General features: G+C 40.1%; 1 protein-coding gene across 1 annotated transcript in view; it reads left to right on the forward strand.

The window, feature by feature from the left end:
• LOC126473606 (F-actin-uncapping protein LRRC16A) overlaps positions 1 to 22,202 on the forward strand; it is a 517,910-nt gene that overhangs the window by 412,223 nt on the left and 83,485 nt on the right. The window contains exons 25-27 of the mRNA XM_050100768.1: positions 12,805 to 12,943; positions 17,540 to 17,741; positions 20,827 to 21,006. Coding sequence (XP_049956725.1) covers positions 12,805 to 12,943; positions 17,540 to 17,741; positions 20,827 to 21,006 — 521 coding nt within the window. The remainder of the gene's footprint in view (positions 1 to 12,804; positions 12,944 to 17,539; positions 17,742 to 20,826; positions 21,007 to 22,202) is intronic.

Here is a 22,202-nt window from a genome sequence, read left to right on the forward strand (position 1 = left end):
TTTGGCACGTAGTCTTAGTGTTCAGTAATTTAGCTCTTACTTTGGTGACGACACTATCAACAAAATGAGAAAAATATTGGACAGAATAGTTATTTGTATGAGACATTGCCCATACACTTGTCTTGTATGTGTAATGGTATAGGCTTCAGAATTTTGTTGCATGTATTAGGATTTTTTTAAAAGTAAATACCATTCATTTTGTAAATTCGGATCTGTAAAAAGATTCAAAATCACAAAACTTTTTATCATCACGTAATGATTATTTAAATCAGTAATTGTAATTTACTTTGAATTATACATATATTTCTCAAATTATTACCGTAACTAAAAAAAAAAAGATAATGAGGAAAGTGAGAAGCTCCCAGTATTGTAACAATAGTTTCTAAATCACTGTATCACTGAGTGCAAATTTTGCAGTTACGCAAGTGGTCTTTGCTGAAAGCACGCTCGGAGTCATGGCTAATACTGACATAAGCACGAATTTCATCCTGTGTTATTTGTCAGTCTCACTGGATAAGGCCATCAGTCCGCATCATCACATCAAGGGTAATGGCTCGATTGGCCTGTCCTGGGTGCGGATGTAGTCCTGCAGTTACGTGCTCTGTTCCCGGAATCTCCTCTGCTACTCGTACACACATTTCAGGGACGTGTAGTGTTCACCTTCCACAGCTGACATGTGATGATGAATTTTGGGTGCTCCAGCAATGCCAGACAATAGAAAATGAACCATACCTCTCTGCTCTTATTTGTTTGCCTGCAAGTCAACAAGTGGACAAACACACTAGACTGATCCAACAACAGCCAGGGTCATAACCGAACATGCGCGTGCACCTGTGACGTGGCACTCTGCCTTTCCCTTACCACAGCAATGACAATATTGAAACATAACAACAGTGGTGCCATCCGTAAAGTGGACTTTGTATTAAGGCAGTGTTTGTATATATGATGCCACAGGGATGGAGTTTTATCATGGCAGTCACCAGACCATACAAGAGCATTCATGTATGTCTCTGCTATTGTCACTAGTATCCCATCCAATCAGAATGCATCATGTCTCAGAGAGAAGATTGCTAGCAATTATGAACAGTTTAATGTGTTCAAGAGTGGTCATATCACCAGGCTGTAACAGGAAATCTGTTCCCCCCCCCCCCCTCCCCCCCCCCCCCCCGCCTCCTGTATTGTATACTGGATTGATGAGATGTATATGACAGGATACTGTTTATTTATTTTTCTTATACATCTAAGGATCATCTCACAATGTTATAGGATTTTTCAAGGTAATACATTGCCAGTAAGACACGGCATACATGCAGTAAAACCCCTTTGTAACGAATCTCTTGGGAACCAATGTCTTTCCCCTTAAATAAGGATTTTCCTGAAATGGGAGCTATGCAGAGTACTTGGAAGGAGTGATGCTGAATCATAATTAAAGCTTGTTTAGATGATATAAGTGCTATTTAATTACCCTGTGCTACAAATTTAAATGCAGTAAATATGCAGTTATTACTCTTTTCACAGAACACATCTGTTGATATTTTTTAAAATCAAGATTTCTTTATGTTTTGTCCTTTCAACATCTTGCAGTGAAAGACGTTGTCTCTCCAGCTATTTGATATAGGTTAGAATTGAGTCATCTACATTAAAAGAGGAAAAGAAATTGCTGACAATATCAATTTTTTGCACAGCAGCAGTGAATCTTGACACAGTGCCTTTCCTTCTTTTCTTCTTCTTCCTCACTGTCACTGCTATCTCCTACCTGTATTCCTTCATAAGCATTTCACTTGCTTCAATCTTCTGCGTGGACGTAATCACATCTTCATCACAACAATGTCCTGGAATGTGGAATTTTCAGAAATACCAATTTTACTACTCCATCCTTCTCTTGGAACAATGCTGTCTTCAGCGGCAACTGACGTGTCTCAGCCCTGTATCAATTGAAGCAATGCAATGTTTTTCTCTAGTTTACATTTTCTGTGATCAGAGACTCACTTTCTTCATCTACACTTTTAAATGACAGATTATGGTTTTTTTAAATGATTCAAACACTGATGACTCCTGGGGTGGGAAGATGCTGCTTTGCCCCCTTGTGTCACTTCCTGACTACACCCTCAAGTGTCCACCTGAAAAACTAAGCCAGTGGACATTACAATCATGCATTAAACATCTTGACACACAATCCTTGTGGAAACACAAAATGATAACCATGTACCGAAAAGTGGCAAGGTGCTGTGGTATCCCCTTTCATTACTGTCCACAACTCTGAGTCCGCTCGGTGATCTTTAATTTTGTAATATGCATTACTTATGAAGAACGTTTTAGCTGCCTTTTTAAACAAACATGTTTTAGTAATCTTTTTCACTTGCTTTGGCAATTTCTTTTGCAATTTTATCTCCTGATATAAAATACTGTTTTCCGTGTTTTATTTTATTTTTACTTGGTATATATTATCCAAACTAGCTCTTTTCCCTAAATCGCTCCAGGCAAATGCCGGGATGGTTCCTCTGAAAGGGCACGGCCGACTTCCCTCCCCATCTTTCCCTAATCCGATGAGACCGATGACCACGCTGTCTGGTCTCCTTCCCCAAACCAACCAACCAACCAAACTAGCTCTTGTTCCCTTGTTACGATTAGAACTGTCAGTGCAGTATTTAGTAATATTTTCCCTGATATGCACCATGGATTGATATATGTACTCACTTAGTGCAGAAAGGATGCCTAATTTTTTGAACCACTTTTTACTATGAGCCCGACTACTGCTTCCTATTATTATTTTTTATGACCTTTTTATGCAATTTAAAAACTGTGTCCATATTTTGTGCTTTCAGTTTCCAGAAAAGAAGACCATAGCTAAGAATTGAGCTTTTGCAGACACACTATGTCACCACAGAACACTGTGTGTAACAAACTTCTGCTAACACAGTGAGAGCATAGCACGCCGATGACATTCCTTTTGTCAGTATCTTTGTATGTTCATTTAATGTTAGCTGACAATCATTGTTCATCCCTAAAAACTGTGTGTTTGTTGCACAATCTGTAGAGATATAATATGTGCTTAAAGTGACAAGAGTTGCTTCCTCCTCTTATGCTGAAATGCATTCTGTACTTTTTTGTGTTCAATGTTAATTTATCACATACTGCCCAATTTTAAACATTCTTGAGGGTTTTACTTGCTTTCTCTAATAAAAGTTCTGGCATCTTCTCAGTGATTGTGATATTGTTGTCATTGGCAAAGAGAACTTTTTCTCCATATTTTACACAGTCAGGAAAAGTAATGCGAACTATCTCCACCTTTAGTAAGGTGTTTTCGAAGTAAGATTAAAAGCAATCATTTGCTTTCCTCTCATACCTAATGATTCTAGTTTTCTCAGTAGTATTTTATTGGCAGCAGTGCCAGAAGCCTTGAATGAGTCTAAAAAAAAGGCCTGTAACACTATCGTACCTATCAAGAGCCCCAACTACCACTTTTGTGGACTCGGCAGTGGCTGATATTGTACTTCATCCACTTCTGAAACCAAACTGTGCTTTGTTAAAGATATTGTATTTACTCATGTTACTTGTCAGTCTCTCTTTCATGATTGCTTCAATTATTTTCAAGAATGAAGACAGCATTGAAATTGACCTGTAGTTTTCAATACTTTCCACATTACCTTGTTTTAGCAAGGCCACCACTTGGTCATACTTCAGATATTCTGGGAAAACACGTCAATTGAAAGATTAATTTATTTTGTTTTGTTAGTGGGGACTGTATGCTATTTATGCATGCCGTCAGAACAGAGATGTGAACCTCATCTATGCCTGCTGACTTCCTATTTTTAATTGTTGGGCTTCCTAACTTGAAGCTCTGCTGTGAGAATATCATGAATGTGTTTGCTATATAAGTCACTGTGGGTGCTACATGCGTGTCAGGAAGATTTTGTTGCAGCTTCTCCGCAATACCAGAGAAATAATCAGTTACAGAATACGCTAGTTCCTGAGAAATGTTTTTAATGCTATCTCCACCTTTTGATTTGTGTATTATTACTCGTGTGTCTGCATTTTCCAGTCTGTTGTTTTGTAATCTCCCACACCAGTTAGCTTTTATTCTCTGCATTCTATTTTAATTATTCATTGAATGAATTTTTTGTCAAAAGCAGTACCCTCCTGTGTACTTTTTTTATATCTGTGATTGTAATGGTGTAACTGTGAATTAGTGCAGCACTTTTGCAAGGAACTTAGAAATTTAGCTGTCTGTGAGAACTTTCTAGGACTTGCAGTTATCTATCAATTTTTCTTTCCTATAGAAATAGATGTGGCTATTTTTGGAAATATCATCTCAAAAAATAATTTAAACAATATGCAAAATTAGGAGAACTTGTCATCTACATTGCTTGCCATATACTTTCCCATGTTTCATTTGCCAATGCCCCAGAAAAAGTATGTATCTTTTTGATCTTAGAAATTCTTTTGATAGGTGTGCAGCTTTTTTAGGTTTCACAGAGCCTCACTTTAACTTTATCTTACACAAATGTTCCAAAATACCAAGATCTTCACAATTTTCCCTATCATTGTTTGTAAGTACATTGTGTTAAACTGAAGCTGAACTTTCTGAAACCATCGTAGCAGTATTTACCATTTCTGCCACATCAAAAGCGCTCAAAATGTTTTGGGAGATATTGCTAATTTTACTCTCAACAATTCATGTCTCCACATGTCATTATGCTAGTTTTGGGGGCTGAGACCATTTCCAGGACTCCAGTTAATTTGTTGAAGAAAGTGTCTATTACCATACACAGAGTAATCAGCTGCTTATAGGTTCTAGCTTTGTTACTTCAGTGGCTGAGAATACAAAATGTTCATCTACATTAATTATGATCAGATCTTCTCTAGCTTTAAAGTAAGTGCCACACCTTATACAGAAACCTAACCCTCACCCTTTGGGGTAGACCTGCAGCAGCAACTTGCACATTCAAATGATGATAACACTATATGTTGCAATTCACCATTTCTTTACCAGTGCTCCGTAATGCGTACTACCTTGTTGCTCAATGACTATAATTCAACTTCAAACCATTGTACTTTGTTCTTTATGGACTGCACATTTTGATGGATAATAGATCATTCTGGGCAAATTTCCATGGTTTTTGTACACTCTAGGGTGGCACATAATTTGTCCTGCATACATGTTCCAGATGTCTCAGAGCTGGTTGAGATCCTTGTAAGAGAGGGAAGCCTGTTGTCATGATGTATCCTAAAAAAAGAAAAAAGAAAAAAAAACCATACTACTTCTACCCATGACAACAGATATTTGACCATGTGTGGCCCCACACCCAGCCACTATATTCTTACCAATCAACCCCATCATCATCATCACTGTCCCAGACCTGTTGAGGTGCAGACCGTGTCTAGTGTAGCTCCCGATAATACCAACTGGCATCAACAAAATGTGTGCCATGCCATCGGTCGTGGGTACCATCTCCAGCTCTGCACTGACATACCTTGCATTGCCGAGATGAGGCCCATGGTGCCGCTGGAACAGCCTTAACCGAGCTCATACTGGTGCCACCAGTTGGGCAAGCTATCTTAGTCAGGTCACCACCTATATTGTATGCCTCGTCCCTGTCCAGGTTGTTCCCTGCCCCACCCACTATCACTAACTGATCCTGTTTCATGAAATCCTTGTAAACACTCAGTCACCTGATCCAACCCGGCAGTTGACTTTCACTTGCTGGCGACGTGGTGCTCCTCCCCTAACTTCTCCTGTAACAGAGGGCCTATACCTCTGCCACTACTGCTACCTATCAGCTGTACTCTCTTCGTCCTCATTTTAATGTTATTCCTAACCTTCGTGATTGCAGGCAGAGTCTACTGCACATATCCTACTTGTACTTCATCTAGATGCTCCTCTCCACTAACCTCTGGCTGGCTGGTAGAGACAACTAAACTATTAGGCTGTGTCCTCTTCCTGCTAGCCCTCCTACTGGGTGCCAGTTCCCAACTACCTCCCTCACCGCTGTCTCCCCTAATCCTCGTCAGCTCTCTCTTTGCTACAAATTATGCAGTTCCAGGAAGATTGCTCAATGACCTCCACAGAGTCTCTCTCACTATATTGCCTGCATTGAAATTATTTGCTACAGTTTCCACAATGTATCCCACTACCCAATTTCCTACGACAGCTTCCACAGAGTCCACTCTTGGTAAAATAATATCTATAGCAACAAAAAACCTTAAATATGGAACACTAATGGAATATTGCTAAATATGTTAGATTTGGTCATTATAAAAAGAATGTTACCTCTGCTGACTCGTTACTGCCTCAGAAACCTTGAGACATGAGGTTGTAAGCGAATGTAAACAAACATTTGTCAGAAATCATACCTAACAGCAATTCGAAACAACTCATCATATTTCTGAAACCTAACACAAAAATGCAAAAACTTTGGAAGGAAAAAAAGACAGTATTGTGGCTGTTCGTGGCATACATATGAATGTATACAACAATGTAGGAAAAGCTTACCTTAGGGGGAAAAAAGGACGGGTATACACTCGCACACACCCACATATCCATCCACACGTGTCTGTATATGTGTGGATGGATATGTGTGTGTGTGTGTGTGCGCGCGCGCGCGAGTGTATACCCGTCCTTTTTTCCCCCTAAGGTAAGTCTTTCCGCTCCCAGGATTGGAATGACTCCCTACCCTCTCCCTTAAAACCCACATCCTTTAGTCTTTCCCTCTCCTTCCCTCTTTCCTGATGAGGCAACAGTTTGTTGCGAAAGCTTGAATTTTGTGTGTATGTTTGTGTTTGTTTGTGTGTCTGTCAACCTGCCAGCACTTTCATTTGGTAAGTCACATCATCTTTGTTTTTAGATATATTTTTCCTACGTGGAATGTTTCCCTCTATTATAACAATGTAGGAAAAGATAGATTGCTACTTGCTGTAAAAGAGACACATCAAGTTGCAGACAGGCATGATTAAATGACAGTCACATATAGCTTTTGGCTGCAGCCTTCATCAGTAAAAACACACACACACACACACACACACACACACACACACACACACACACAAACAATCAAGCACCCTCGTGCACACACTGCTACAACCTCCAGCATCTCGGGTCGGAATGCAACATCATTGGGAGGCGAGCAGCAATCTGGAGGGGGGTGGGAAAGGGCAAGGGCAAAGGGAAGGGATTGGATTGTAGTGCGCAGATGGGGAGAGAGACGAACTCTGTCTAGTGGAGTGTGCAGGCACTAGACTGCCAACAGGTGCAGCGTCAGGAGGTTGTGGGGCAGGGAGGTGGGGAAAAAAGGAGCAAAAAACGAGAATGGGGAGGAGGCGGTAGAACACAGGGGATGGAAACTGTTGGTTGGAGGGTGTGGGGACAGTGTATTACTGCAGGTTGAGGCCAGGATAATTACAAGAGTGGAGAACATGTTATAAGCACAACTCCCATCTGCGCTGTTCAGAAAAGCTGGTGTTGGGGGGAAGGATCCATATGGCTCAGATAGTGAAGCAGCCAGTGAAATCAAGTGTGTTATGTTCAACTGCATGTTGTGCCACAGGGTGGGGTACTATGATCTTTGCCACAATTTAATGGTGGCCGTTCATCCTGGTGCACAGCAGACTGGTAGTCACACTAATGTCGAAAGCTGTGCAGTGGTGCACAGTTGGTGCAACTACCAACCAGCTGTCCACCAGAATGAAAGGCCAGTGCCAAACTAAAACCAAGGGCACAATGTGTAGCACAACATGCAGCTGAACGTAACTGGCTTGATTTCAATGGCTGCGTTACAACCTGTGCTATCCAGATCCCCCACCACCACCAGCTTTTCTGAACTGCGCAAATGGGAGTTACGTTTACAACATATTCCATGATCCTGTATTTATCCTGGCTTCAACCTACAGTAATACACTGTTCTCACACCATCCACCCAACACTTTCCACCCCCTCTGTCGTATCATATCCGCTCCATTCTTGTCTCTCACACTGTTTATTTGCATCCCTCTGCCAGTGCCTCCGCCTGTCTTTAGTTACTCCTCTCCTTTTTTGTTCCTTTCCCCCCCCCACCCCATACACCTGCCCCACAACCTCCTGACACTGTGCCTGTTCGCAGTCTAGTCACTGCACACTCCACCAAACAACGTTCATCTCTCTCCCCACCCGTATACTACTATACCTTCCCCTCCCCACTCCCTTCAGACTGCTGCTTGCATGTCACGCGATATTTGCATTCTGACTGAGATGCTGGAGTTTGTGGTCATTTCTCTCTCTCTCTCTCTCTCCCTCTCCCCCCCCTCCCTCCCTCTCCCCCCCTCCCTCCCTCTCCCCCCCTCCCTCCCTCTCCCCCCTCCCTCCCTCTCCCCCCTCCCTCCCTCTCCCCCCTCCCTCCCTCCCTCTCCCCCCCTCCCTCCCTCCCTCTCCCCCCCCTCCCTCCCTCTCTCCCCCCCTCCCTCTCTCCCCCCCTCCCTCCCTCTCCCCCCCCCTCCCTCCCTCTCCCCCCCCTCCCTCCCTCCCTCCCTGGCCAGCACATTCTCCAGATCTCTCACCAATTGAAAACGTCTGGTCGGTGGTGGCCGAGCAGCTAGTTCGTCACAATAACCCAGTTACTACTCTTGATGAACTGTGGTATCGTGTTGAAGCTGCATGGGCAGCTGTACCTGTACACGCCATCCAAGCTCTTTTTGACTCAATGCCCAGGCGTATCAGACCGTTAATACAGCCAGAGGTGGTTGTTCTGGGTACTGATTTCTCAGGATCTATGTACCTAAATTGTGTAAAAATGTAATCGCATGTCAATTCTAGTATAATATATTTGTCCAATGAGTACCCATTTATCGTCTGCATTTCTTCTTGGTGTAGCAATTTTAATGGCTAGTAGTGTATGAACGACTGCATTCAAACGACTTTGGTCATGTGAGGTCCTCCAGAGCCCATTAAGGAAGCTGAAGAATTTCCTGAAGTGCTGACAACCGGCATTTCAGCCCTGTGCACTACAGCTTTTCTTTGAAGAATTTAGCAGAAGCAGATAGACATTGGTTGGTGTACTCAAAGAAGAAGGATGCTGTGTTCTGCTTTTGTTGCAAACTTTTTTCTTCATCTACAGAAAAATGGCAAAGAATGGTATAAGCGACTGGCGGCACTTTGCTTCATATCTCGAAAGTCATGGGAAGTCTACCGAGCATTTGAATTCACATAAAAAGTGGATCTTGTTTTCCGAAGGACTGAAAAAGTCATGAACTGTCGACACCCATCATCAAAGGCTTCTGAATACTGAAAATGAACATTGGAAAAATGTTCTTGAGCGCTTAACAGGAATAATTCATTTCCTGGGTTGGCAATGTCTGCCTTTGAGATATACTCTTTCAGCCTGACAACGGAAACTTCTTGAAACTCGTTGAATTATTCAAAAAGATGTGATGGAGCACCTGTACAGTACAAAGCAAGGTGAGAACAAGGGTCATCATTATCTTGGAAAAGAAACACAGAATGAAATAATTCATCTTATTGGATCATCTATAACCAACAACATTCCATTAATGATGAATTCTGCTAAGTATTACAGTATAATTCTGGATTGCACACCAGATATTTCAAAAGTTGAGCAGATGACAGTTGTGGTACGTTTCGTCCAGGAGACAAGACTCGACGGGGTGTACAATGTCCGAATTTGGGAGCATTTCCTGGGATTTCTTCCAGTGCCAGACACTTCAAGCTCCACTTTGACACAGGTCGTACTCAAGTTTTTAGAAGATAAAAAAAATCCTATTGTGTAATATGAGAGGGCAAGGATATGACAATGGAGCAAACATGAAAGGAAAGAAGTCTGGTCTCCAGAAAAAATTTTCAGACATGAACAAGAGAGCATTTTATGTACCGTGTAAAAGTCACTCATTGAATCTTGTTGTAAATGATGCCGCTTTTCCTTCTAAATATGCTGTTTCCGTGTTTTAGACAGTGAAAAGCTTGTATGACTTCTTCTCGTTCTCCGTTCAACATTGGGATGTCTTGAAGTACCTGCTTAACCTGTCGCTGAAGCCACTGAGCGATACTAGGTGGAAAAGTCACATCAATGACTTACCCCAATGAGGTTTCAAATTGGAGGCGTTTATGATGCACTGGTTCAGATATCAGAAGAATTCGATGGCATGACCGCTCTTGAAGCAACGTCACTTGCGAATCAAATAAAAAATTACTCCTTTCTCACTTCTCTGGTAATCTTGTACGACGTTCTGCTTCACATCAGTGTAGTCAGTAAGACCCTCCAGACCACTGACGTAAATGTTTCTGAGGCCGTGAAAATGCTTGAAAAAATGAAAGCATATTTTGAGACCTGCAGAACAGAAGAAAAGTTTGTCTTTTTCTTGACAGATTCCAAAGAATTGGCTACAGAATTAGAGCTAGAAGATCTAACATTACCACAGGTAAGTGTTTCCTGGTGACGAAGTAAGAAGCCAATACACTTCACTTATGAAGGAAGGGATGAGACAATAGATGACCCAACAAAACGTTACAAGATTCAATTCTACTATTAACTTTTAGATACAGTAACCACATCTTTGAATGAGAGATTCAATCAACTGAAATCTCATTGTGATTATTTTGATTTTCTCTATGACATCAGCGAGCTGAAGAATACACCTCCTGACAGCCTGAACACAAAGTGTAGAAACCTCGCCGCGATTTTGCAAGATCACGAGTCAAGCGACATTGATGCACTGGAGTTGAGGGAAGAACTAAAAGCGCTTTCAGCATTGTAGAAACCTGGAAGAGGTCCAAAAGAGACTCTGAAGTATATAAGAAGACATAATTTTTGCCCTAATGTTAACATTGCTCTGAGAATTCTCCTAACACTCCCAGTGACAGTTGCGAGTTGAGAGAGGGGTTTCTCAAAACTGAAATTGATAGAGACATACCTCCGATCAACGATGAGCCAAACTCGTTTGAATGATCTTGCAACAATATCAATTGAGCACGAGCTTGCAGAGGACTTAAATTACACAGATTGTGTGAAAGAGTTTGCACAGGCAAAAGCCAGGAAGGTTCGATTTGTCTAGTATTTTTTTAAAATTTTTGTATTATGATCAGTGTCTTGGTTATTTACTGTGTTGTTTCTTATTTTGTTCTACATTAAATAGTTATTGTAAATATTATTGTTCAAACCAAATTGTCGCTAAATTGTAAATATATATTGTTCTCTGTTGGATACATTATCTGTTCACAACCACTGAAAAATGTTTATTTACGTTAATTGTAAGTTCATGCCGCGCGGGATTAGCCGAGTGGTCTGAGGCACTGCAGTCATGTACTGTGTGTCTGATCCCGGCGGAGGTTCGAGTCCTCCCTCAGGCATGGCTGTGTGTGTTTGTCCTTAGGATAACTTAGGTTAAGTAGTGTGTAAGCTTAGGGACTGATGACCTGAGCAGTTAAGTCCCATAAGATTTCACACACATTTGAACATTTTTGTAAATTCACAAAGCTTATTAAAATTAGCTAGATTTCTTCAATCAGATTTGACTCCATTTTTGAGCTGGTGCCCCGCGACTGTTTTGTACAAATTTGTAGAGAATGTCACCAATCAGTCGCAATTGTTGTTTTTATTTTTCAGATCTACAAGATCCGGGCACAGTGTGACTATTCTCAATGCTTTGAGTTAATGTTTACGTCTATACTGTCATGCTGAATGTAACTGTCAACATGACGGTTTAGATGTAAGCACATATTAAAAGCTTAGAGACTGGCCACTCAGTGGCCGAAATGTAGGTAGATCTGAAAAGTTAAACAAAAATTGCAATTGATTGCTGACATTTCCTGCAGATTTCTTTAAATAAAATTCCACAAATGTTTTGTAAAAAAATGAAAAAATAAAATTTGGGGGGGGGGGAGGGGGGCAATTTAGCAGCTCGCCCGGGGTGGCACTTGGGCTTTCACTGGCCCTGCAGGAGTGGCTTAACTCATTTTAACATTTTGGGTCCAAGTAACTCTGATTTATGGTAAGTATTTGTGTGGAATGCAGTGAAACAAAAGTGAAACATGGACAGTACAAAATTCAGATGTTAGCAGCTCGCCCGGGGTGGCACTTGGGCTTTCGCCGGCCCTGCAGGAGTGGCTTAAATCATTTTAACATTTTGGGTCCAAGTAACTCTGATTTATGGTAAGTATTTGTGTGGAATACAGTGAAACAAAAGTGAAACATGGACAGTACAAAATTTAGACGTGAAGAAAATAGTAGCTTTCAAAATGTGGTAATATAGATTGGATGGGTGGATCAAATAATTAAGTAGGAGGTACTGAATTGAATTGAATATATCAGTATAGCAACAATACAAATTAACTAGGTTGCTACTTGCATATAAAGGAGGCATTCAGCAGCAGACAGGAACATTTAAAAGTACATATGAAAATAAATGATCAGACACAGCCCTTCTTCAGATTTAGAAAAGCACCTCGCACACACTTTGCCACTGTTGTCCGGGACCACTGAGGACCTCGCTCGGTGCCTTTAGACGACAGTGTGTGTGTGTGTGTGTGTGTGTGTGTGTGTGAAGGAAAACCTATGTGCAATAGCTTAGCTTACTTTTAAATGTGCCTCTCTGCCTCTCAATGCCTCAACTGTGTAATGAGTAGCAATCAATCCTAATTCATATTCTTGTTAATCCAGTCTGCATTTTCCATTGTTTAATCTATCAATACAATGGTGTCAGTATTCATATTGTTGATACTGTCATTTTGTCACTATAGCAGCATGTCAAATCCAGACAATTTGATGTGTACCATAGAGATGGTATAGAAATACTATCTGAATTTAATTTTGTGTTTTACAGGCCACTCCACACCTCTCTACAAAACGAAAAAGTCTCCACGGTCGCAAACTGAGACCGAAATCTGTTGTAGACAGTATAGAGGGTCTTTCAGCTGATGACATTCCAGATTTGCTTCCACCACTGCCCTGCTCAGAAAGAGGTGAGCAGGTGAACTAAATTGCAGTAAGCTGTTACGTGGCATTACTTTATTGTTTCAGGAAACTGTCATAGTTTTACATAATTTATTCTCTCCTATTTTCGCACCTCATTTTCCCAATGTATCACCTCTCTCTGTCTGTCATCCTTCTACCCTTACACACACACACACACACACATACATGCATGTGCAAATTCACAATTGGAATATATAATCCAGTTGGTTGGATGGTCAGTAAGTCACATACAGCCTGTTCCCGTATGACTAAGAAGAGAACAACATATAATTTACAAGTGCATAGAATTTCACTACCAATGTCAGTTGGGATAAATTACACAACACTCAAAACAACCATAAAATGAGTATTTGATCATCTGTGCTATTCTCCTCTTCAGGGCATTTAAGAAGTCCGGAAGAGAAATATTTTATATCTGCTTTTAGTTTTTCAGAATGACATGGCCAAACATGCAAAAGTTTTTATTAAAACATGTAATTTCATGTTACGTCTCTTACACGAATGAGGGAACACTTCAATCCAACATATTGAGACGTGCCCTAAAATTTTTTACAGAAGAAGAATGCACCAAACAAAACATAATGTTAGAATTTCAGCTGCTAGGACACACTACAAGTTATTCTAAAAATATCTTGAAAATTTCTAGTTTCTTAGATCGTCAAGTGGCTGGAAAAATGTATATTACTGCTATAGCTGTAGCAGACAGCACATGTGCAACACAGGAGTACATATCCTTGGTTGACGGCATATCGGGAAACAGATAACATGGCACAATATGATCATAATTTACAAAAGCAAATTGCAATTTCCGATGATAGTTTCTGACATAATTGTTCAAAGTTACTAATTGCACAACTTTGCAATTCATTTAATATCCATAATAATTAGCAGTACTTCGCTAATAGCGTCTGTCTTTGTGCAGGTTCCAGAGCTTAACAGTAATATGGAATTCAATTAATGTTATCAACCTTGCAAGTGCGAAATATGAAGAATGTAGTGTGCAACTGAAATCACTTACTTCTCTTGAAGACCTGCATATGCGTTATTTATTAGTTAATTTCTTGGACATTCATTCAAGTGATGTCGGCATATCATTAGTAATTGTGGAAATATGGCTATTAGAAGAAATGGGAAATGACTCGGATGATTCCACGAATTGTAGTTAGAGTGACTGCCTTTCAAGACCAAAGAAAACTTGCAGTAACATCTGTCAGTGACAAACAAAAGGCTGAGTTTTGGTTAAACAAAGGGGGGAGAAAGTACTTAAACTTAAGCAGTGCGGAAACTTGTTTCATTTCATAAAATCTGAACACGAATTGTATAAATAGAAGAATATTCGCACACAGTGCAAAATATGAACTAAAATTAAACTCATGAAAGTCTGAAAGAAAAACTATTCGAAAGATTTAGAGCTGCTCGTGAGATCCAGTGCACTGTTACTGAGGGAGATCTAAGAGACTGGGTGCATTAAATTGCAAATGAGATGACCATTACTGATTTCCAGGCTTTTTTGGCTGGTTAAATAGATTCAGGAAAATATACAAAAAAGGAAGCCACAAAATTACAAGGTTAACCTCAAGTAAATATGTACTGAATATGTTATTAATATGTAACACTGTAGAGAAATTCATAGCTGACATGTAAACACTGCTTCTTGTTTTTCCAAAAATTTCTGTGTATATAGCCAGTTAGTCTGTTTTCATGCAAGAACTGCATGTAAACCACACTGTATCATTTCGAGCAGACAGAAGTCAGTCTCATGTATGACAGTGCCAGTGCTAAGAATCAGTGTAAGAAGAGTTCAATAGCTTAAAGCATTGTTCAGAAAATTGACAGACAGTATAATTTCTGATAGCTCTCTGTCATTCAAGGTTAGCACTATGTTAAACTTCAAACATATCTGCAGTTTCAGTTTTCACCACAACATTTTACAAATTCAATCAAGTACACAGCACAACATACGGGACAGCAGGCAAAACCATTTCTTACTCCACTCAAGTTCTGTAATCTACTATTAACTGTGAAGTGCCTGAAAGCTTTAATATTTAGTCAGGTGTGTCTAGTGTAATGAAAACATTGATTTTTGTCATCCAGTAGACACATTGCTTTTTCCTGATGATTGCAGGAAATAAACAGTGAACTGTTTCATTGTTAGTAAAATATGTATTATTCAAAAATTATCAGAACAACTGTGCTACAGGAATTGTTATAAAATATGTCACCAAATTGAAGTCCTGATTGAAGGAAGTTGTTCGTAATATAATGCGACACACTATCTGTGTTTTCTTTCCTGTCATACTCACTCATGTAACAAATAAATTTGCAACAGTTTAGCTGTCAATATGAACTGCAAATCATTCAAAAATTAATTATTTGAGAGACGTTCAGTATGGTTTAAATGCTTAAAACTCGTTTGTGCACTTTGGAATTTGCACTGTGCAGTGTTAGGTTCTCATGTCGTGGCTGTGTCTGCTTGTTTGCTGATCATGCACTAGGCAGGAAGGGCTGTACAAACTGCCATTCTAAGTGGTTCATGAATAGCTTTAATATTTTCTTAATGCCTGCAGTGCACCTTAACAGCGAAAGTTTTCACAGTGCATGTCTTTTGCTGTATTCTTCCGTGTAAGAATAACAGTGAACAGAAATGTGGTGTCCGCACTTGCTTTTTAGTAGTTGGCATGTAGGCAATATATGTTGAGTAAGACATTGGTGTTGGCTTTCAGCATTGTATTTTTTCAAAAGCTAGACATTCAACTGTGCAAAGTTTCATGGGAAATATTTTTAATATCTGAGGTGCTGACAGAACAGACATAATCTGTCTTATTGCACACATCAGTATTATTTCTGCTGACGTTGATGTAGCAGGTATGCTACATTATAACATTAAGATAAAATCTATTTGTGAAAAGTTTCTTAGTCGTTTCCCCTTGTTTTTCTTTGCCTGTGATATTTTTTAAAATAGCAGATTTGAAAATCCAGTCACGCACCAGATCTATCTATATGGGCATTAGTGTAGGTGTACAACTGTACACATGTCTTTAGGTACAAATTTATACATGCAGCTTCTTTTTTTAAATTTTGTTTTTCAATTGGCATTGACCATCACATTTACAAAGTATCTTTCTTAATGGTTATTCTCTTATACACTTTGTGAATTGCTACTTACGAAAAACTTAGAGAATTAGAGAATAAATAAAAGATCAATACATGTCACAACTGTAAACAACTCATAAAGTGATTAGACCATAATAGTAAAAAAGAAAAAATAGCATGATACAAAAATGATTAGACCAAAAAAGTGATTAGACCATAATAGTAAAAAAGAAAAAATAGCATGATACAAAAATCCAACGTCACGTAGACAGTGTCTGTTGTTAGTTGGGTCACACACAAATAAGTGATTGAACATTGACATCTTTATGAAGTGGACTCAGGGCCAAGACACTCCATCCTCATTCCTTCACAGCATCAACAGCTTCTCTCCCATCTGCTTCACCTGGTTCACATTTCGATTGCTGTTATCTCTCCTATGCCAGAAAATCCCTCTAATACAGCTTGGTCACCCAGGGACCGCATATCTGCAGCGAGGGGATCTCATTTGCCCGTTATGCTAAAGGTCTCAAAAAAGGCCTTCACAGACAGGCACTATCCACCAGATATATCTACAAAAACGGGTGTGTGAGAGCGAGCGCGCGCGCGCGCGTGCGCACGCGCGCTCGTGCGCACACACACACACACACACACACACACACACACACACACACAGCAATCCTTCGATGAATCCCAAGAATGAGTTACAAAGGAGCCATCTAACACCACCGGACTGGTACATATCATGGCTTGGTATGGTCCTGTCCACTCCTCAAGTGGTGTTCCATGGCCCACCAAACCTCCACAACATCCTAGTCCATTTCTATGCCACTCTCAATCCCACCCTATTGCCACAAGTGTCATATCCCGGTGGCAGGCCAGGGTGCAAGACCTGCTTAATCCACCCACCCAGTCCTGTCACAGGCTTATCCTACCCCATCAAAGGCTGAGCTATCTGTAAAAACAGTCACGTCATATATCAGCTCTGCTGCAGCTTTTTATATTGTTGGGAGTTCCAACCAGCCATCCACAAGGATGAATGGCTGCCACCAAACTGTGACACAACATGCAGCTGAATAGAACACACTTGGCTGTTTTGCAACCTTTACAGCACTTTCTCTGCTTCCGCAACTATCCTGGTGTCAACCTATTGTTCCCACATACTCCATCAAACAGTTTCCACACTCTCTGTTCTATTATGCACATAATAAATTGTAGTTATAAATTGTCTGTTCCTGTTCCAATTGGTAAACCAAGGAGATAATGCTATTTGAGGTTGCAGCTTGCCATATTGTATGCCTTTTGATATATTGGTCAAATACCATTGTGTATGCCTGTTGTTTCTTGCTTTCTTGCTGGCTTAAGCTCAGCATTTCTTGACAAAGAAGCCTTATCATTTAGGATTTAGTTTAAGTCCATTGCATATGGGCAACTTGATGAATACCTGATGTTCTTGAAGTCTTGAAACATTGTGTTTTAATTCTGTATTGCAGAATCACCTGATTGTGGCCCATTACGGTTAAGACATCTTGTGAAGGGACGCCCACGTCGTGCAAAAACACGCGCTCCAACGAGGCCTGTTCTACGTCCTTCAGAGTTAACAGATGTCGATGGTTTGGGTCTTTCTGAAGGTCTCGACACTTTCTTTCGACCCGGATCAACAACACCACTTGTCTCTCCAGTTTCTGATGACAGGTTAGAACTACAGACAACTAATTTTGGTGAGTTTAATAAGAATGTAACGAAATGGAAGACAAAAAGCAAGTGGAAGCAGAATTACATAACAGTTTTAGAAATAAGGAAGTAGTGGAGCCAATGGATTTACGGGAGGAAATATATAAAAATTGGTAGTAGCCACTGATACTGGTCACGATTCCAGTTGAGAAGACAAAAATGACACATGTTAAGATTCAATACTGTTAATCTAATACTAGATGTGACAAAAGTGAGATGTTTAAGTAGAAAGATATTCATAAAACAGACAGCTTTGTTATTCAGGAACAGGTGGGTTCATTTTGCTGCTGTCTCCTCTCCCCTCCACCCTCCGTTAACATCCTGACCGCACCTAGCTGCCCTACCCTCTCTTCAATACGCCCTACAAGCAGCACTTTACCATCCCCCACCTCTGCTGTGTACTGTGCCATCCCTCCCCGCCTCCTCCTTACACTCACCATCCAGTTGCCTCTCCCATCATGTGCTGCTGCTTGCTGTTTAGCTTGAGCAGCTAGAGACTGTGGTCGTGTGTGTGTGTGTGTGTGTGTGTGTGTGTGTGTGTGTGTGTGTGTGTAAGGGGGGGGGGGGGGTGGTTTGTCTGTTTTCGACGAAGGCAATGATCATCTGTATGTTAAGGAACATATATAAAAATTTTTCACTAAAATTTTGTCTTACTTTCCATAAATTATGTTCTTCTGTCAAGGTGTTTGCTTATTGTTGAAAGATTTTTGTAATGCTTTTTTATTAACAAATTGGGTACTTGATGGTATTAGTTTAAACCTTACATGGCCTGTTAAGGAATACATTACTCATTAGGCGATGTATTTTCATTTCAAGACTATGAAAATTTTTTTTTCCTTTTTTTTTTTTTTTTTTCCTAATGTCTTGATGTAAAATTTAATTAGAAGGTTAGTAGAAACCTTCATAAATTGAACAAGTTCTGATTCACATTTCATTTTCTTGCATTATAAGTAAATCATTATTGTTAATTACTATTCTTTTTTCAGCATTGTTGTAATATACCAAAATTTTGCTGGATTCTGTATTGTGGTCATAGTTGTCGCATTATTTCATGCTCACATTTAGGGATGTGAATATCAAGAAATGTGTCAAGTTTCACCTCAATAGACAATGTCCAATAAATACAGAAATAAGTTTAATGTGTTTATTTGACAACAGTAATACATTAATAATTTTAGATTTGTTTTTATTTCTCCAAATCAAATTTCCTGTTTGCACATACAGTGGTTCATTTATATCACTTAGTGACCATGTACGAGGAAGAATTGAAAAGTAACACACAATAATTTTTTCTCCCGTGCTATTACAGATGGAATGTTGAAACTTCACAATGGCATAGCTTGAAGTTTGCGCTACAGAGGGCATTTTGTTTTCATGTGCAGCTCTAGTGAGAGAAGCCTGAACTACAAAACATACATGGTGTGCATGTTACTGTTGTCAATTAGTGAAGAACAGCAAAGTGTAGTTCGATATTTGTGGGCCAAAGGGCATAAAATGAGTGAAACTGGCATGGACATGTGTGGCGTGTATGCTCTGGGTGGCTGGTAACAACTGCAACCCCGCAAAATGTTGGAGCCATTGAGGCAGCAATTTTGGAAAACCAGCATGCGCAGCTGCGAATCTTATCACAGCAGAATGAGATTTTCACTCTGCAGCGGAGTGTGCACTGATATGAAACTTCCTGGCGGATTAAAACTGTGTGACTCACGCCCGGTCCTTGTTCGGAAGGTAGGGGACGAGATACTGGCAGAAGTAAAGCGGTGAGGATCAGGCGTGAGTTGTGCTTCGGTAGCTCAGATGGTAGAGCACTTGCCCGCGAAAGGCAAAGGTCCCGAGTTCGAGTCTCGGTCGGGCACACAATTTTAATCTGCCAGGAAGTTTCATATCAGTGCACACTCTGCTGCAGAGTGAAAATCTCATTCTAGAAACATCCCCCAGGCTGTGGCTAAGCCATGTCTCCGCAGTATCCTTTCTTTCAGGAGTGCCAGTTCTGCAAGGTTCGCAGGAGAGCTTCTGTAAAGTTTGGAAGGTAGGAGACGAGATACTGGCAGAAGTAAAGCTGTGAGGACCGGGCGTGAGTTGTGCTTCGGTAGCTCAGATGGTAGAGCACCTGCCCGCAAAAGGCAAAGGCCCGAGTTCGAGTCTCAGTCGGGCACACAGTTTAAATCTGCCAGGAAGTTTTCTTATCACAGCTGTTCAACGTTTCCTATGGTGAGATGTACACTTTGAAGTTTTGTAAATTTAGTGCTTGCTAGGTGTGTAAGAACCAGACAGACAATCACAATTGCCAGTAAGTGGTGACAAGTTTGGATCGTTTAACATGGTATGACGCAGAAAGGTAAGACTTTCTAAAAGGAATCATTACTGGCGATAAGTTGTGGGCATACCACTACACACCCGAAACCAAGCAGGCCTCTAGGGAGTGGAAACATGCTGGTTCACCAGTATGAAAAAAAAATCAGAGTGACTCAGTCTGCTGGGAAAGTGCTTGTGGAAGTGTTCTGGGATATTCATGGTGTACTATTGGTGGACTTTGGTGAATATGGACCACTGTGAATGCTGCAACCTTTATTAAAAATTTAGTTAAGTTGGCATCATGACCTTTGTGACCAACACTGCAGTATTAATAAATAAATTTGGGTGGGAGATGGTCCAGCATCCACCACATAGTCTGGACCTTGCACCATCGGACTTTCATCTGTTTGGTCCCATGAAAAAATCCCTGGCTGGCTGAGCAATGCTTTGTGGCAGATGCGGAAGTGAAACATGCAATCCGCAGATGGCTTTACTCCAGTCAGTGGACTTCTACAAACAGGGCATATTGAAACTGGTACTGTGATGGGAAAAATTTGTTGAAAATGTTGGTGCCTTTGTAGAAAAATAGCTAAAAGATGTAAGGTGTTTTTTTTACCGCTTTGTATTTTTTGGTAATAAAATTATTGTGCATTACTTTCTGATTTTCCTTCATATAATGTCATTGAGCACTAAGTGTACTGGTATAATTTATGAACTATTATTATAGTTTCATTGTTGAATTGCTTTTCAGTTCACACACGTTTCCATCAGATATCAGCCCTAATCGCACACCACTAATAAAAGATGAACTAAATTACCAAGAAAACAAAACAAGCTCATCTGAAATTGTTAGAAATGTGAGAATCGCCCCAGAGATGAGCAGAAGCTTTACAGAAGATGACTCCAGAAGCGAAACACGATTGGGGAGAAGGTAATACAATTACTCAGATTGTGTGTGACTCTGACACTTTGATCTAAAATAAAATAAAAATAACAGAAAAGCACAAATTAAAATAATTAAAAGGCTATCACTTTTGCATCAGGCACACCAGACTTCCAAACTTTCGAGCCAGTGATAACAGCCACTGTCTCCCTTAATCTTTCTGCAATTGTGGCATTTATTTTTTGCTCATTAATAGGCAGATTCTTTTAGTGGGGCATGTTAGTTTTTCATAATGATGATAATAAGTTTTCTTTTGTGCAATTTAATTAGCCCTGGCTTATGTCAGCAAAGAATGATCTTTTTCCCTAATAAATCCCAGTTACAAACTGTCATCTGAAATATTGAGACCAATTTTTTTTCTCCCTCCCTTGTGCAGTTATTCGCCTGTAAATAGTGTCATACCCTTAAAGTGGAGTCCTTTCTATTTCCAGGGGATTACATATTGACACTGCAAGTAAGAGCACGATGAACAGCAGAGAGTTGAAAGTAAGCATTCATTGTAAAAACAGATTGTAATAGAGTAGTGGAATACGAAAGCATAAAGTGATAAAATCATCATGACATATCAAAACAAAAATTCAATTTCAAAAACTATTATATTATGAGACAGAGATTTTAGCAATTAATTATCTTTGAGAGGCGAAATATTTAGTACTGTTGAGAGGCACATACAGAAGTAAATGTGCACAACATTATCATAGCTTTTGGAACTGTTAGTTCCATCCTCAGAAACAAGAGAGGCATAGGTTGTGAAAGGTTAAAAAGGGAGGGCAGGATGAAAGGAGAGGGACACACTTGCAGGGCGATAGTCAACAAAGATTAAGGATCCCTTTTTAACCCATTGTGTTGCCCCTCTCCTCTCTGATGAAGGAACTAGCAGTTCTAAAAGCATTTTTACTTATGTACGTATCTATCAGCAGTACTAAATATTCCACCTCCCAAAGATAATTACTACCCAGAAATGTAGTTATATAATTTAAAAATCATCATCATGCTCAGTTTTGGAGCTCTGGGCCTCAATCTGATGGAACCCTTATAGACTAGCTATGTTGTCTGTGTGACTGACTGTTAAGGACCCTTTTTCTGAGGAAAGCGTAGACATATTATGTTCAAATTTATGTCACATTCTCTCATTGTCTCCCCTAAGCTTGTACCAGTGGAAGCGAGGAGAGGATGTTGATTGG

This window comes from Schistocerca serialis, chromosome 4 (genome assembly GCF_023864345.2).
Source record: "Schistocerca serialis cubense isolate TAMUIC-IGC-003099 chromosome 4, iqSchSeri2.2, whole genome shotgun sequence".
NCBI lineage: Eukaryota > Metazoa > Arthropoda > Insecta > Orthoptera > Acrididae > Schistocerca > Schistocerca serialis.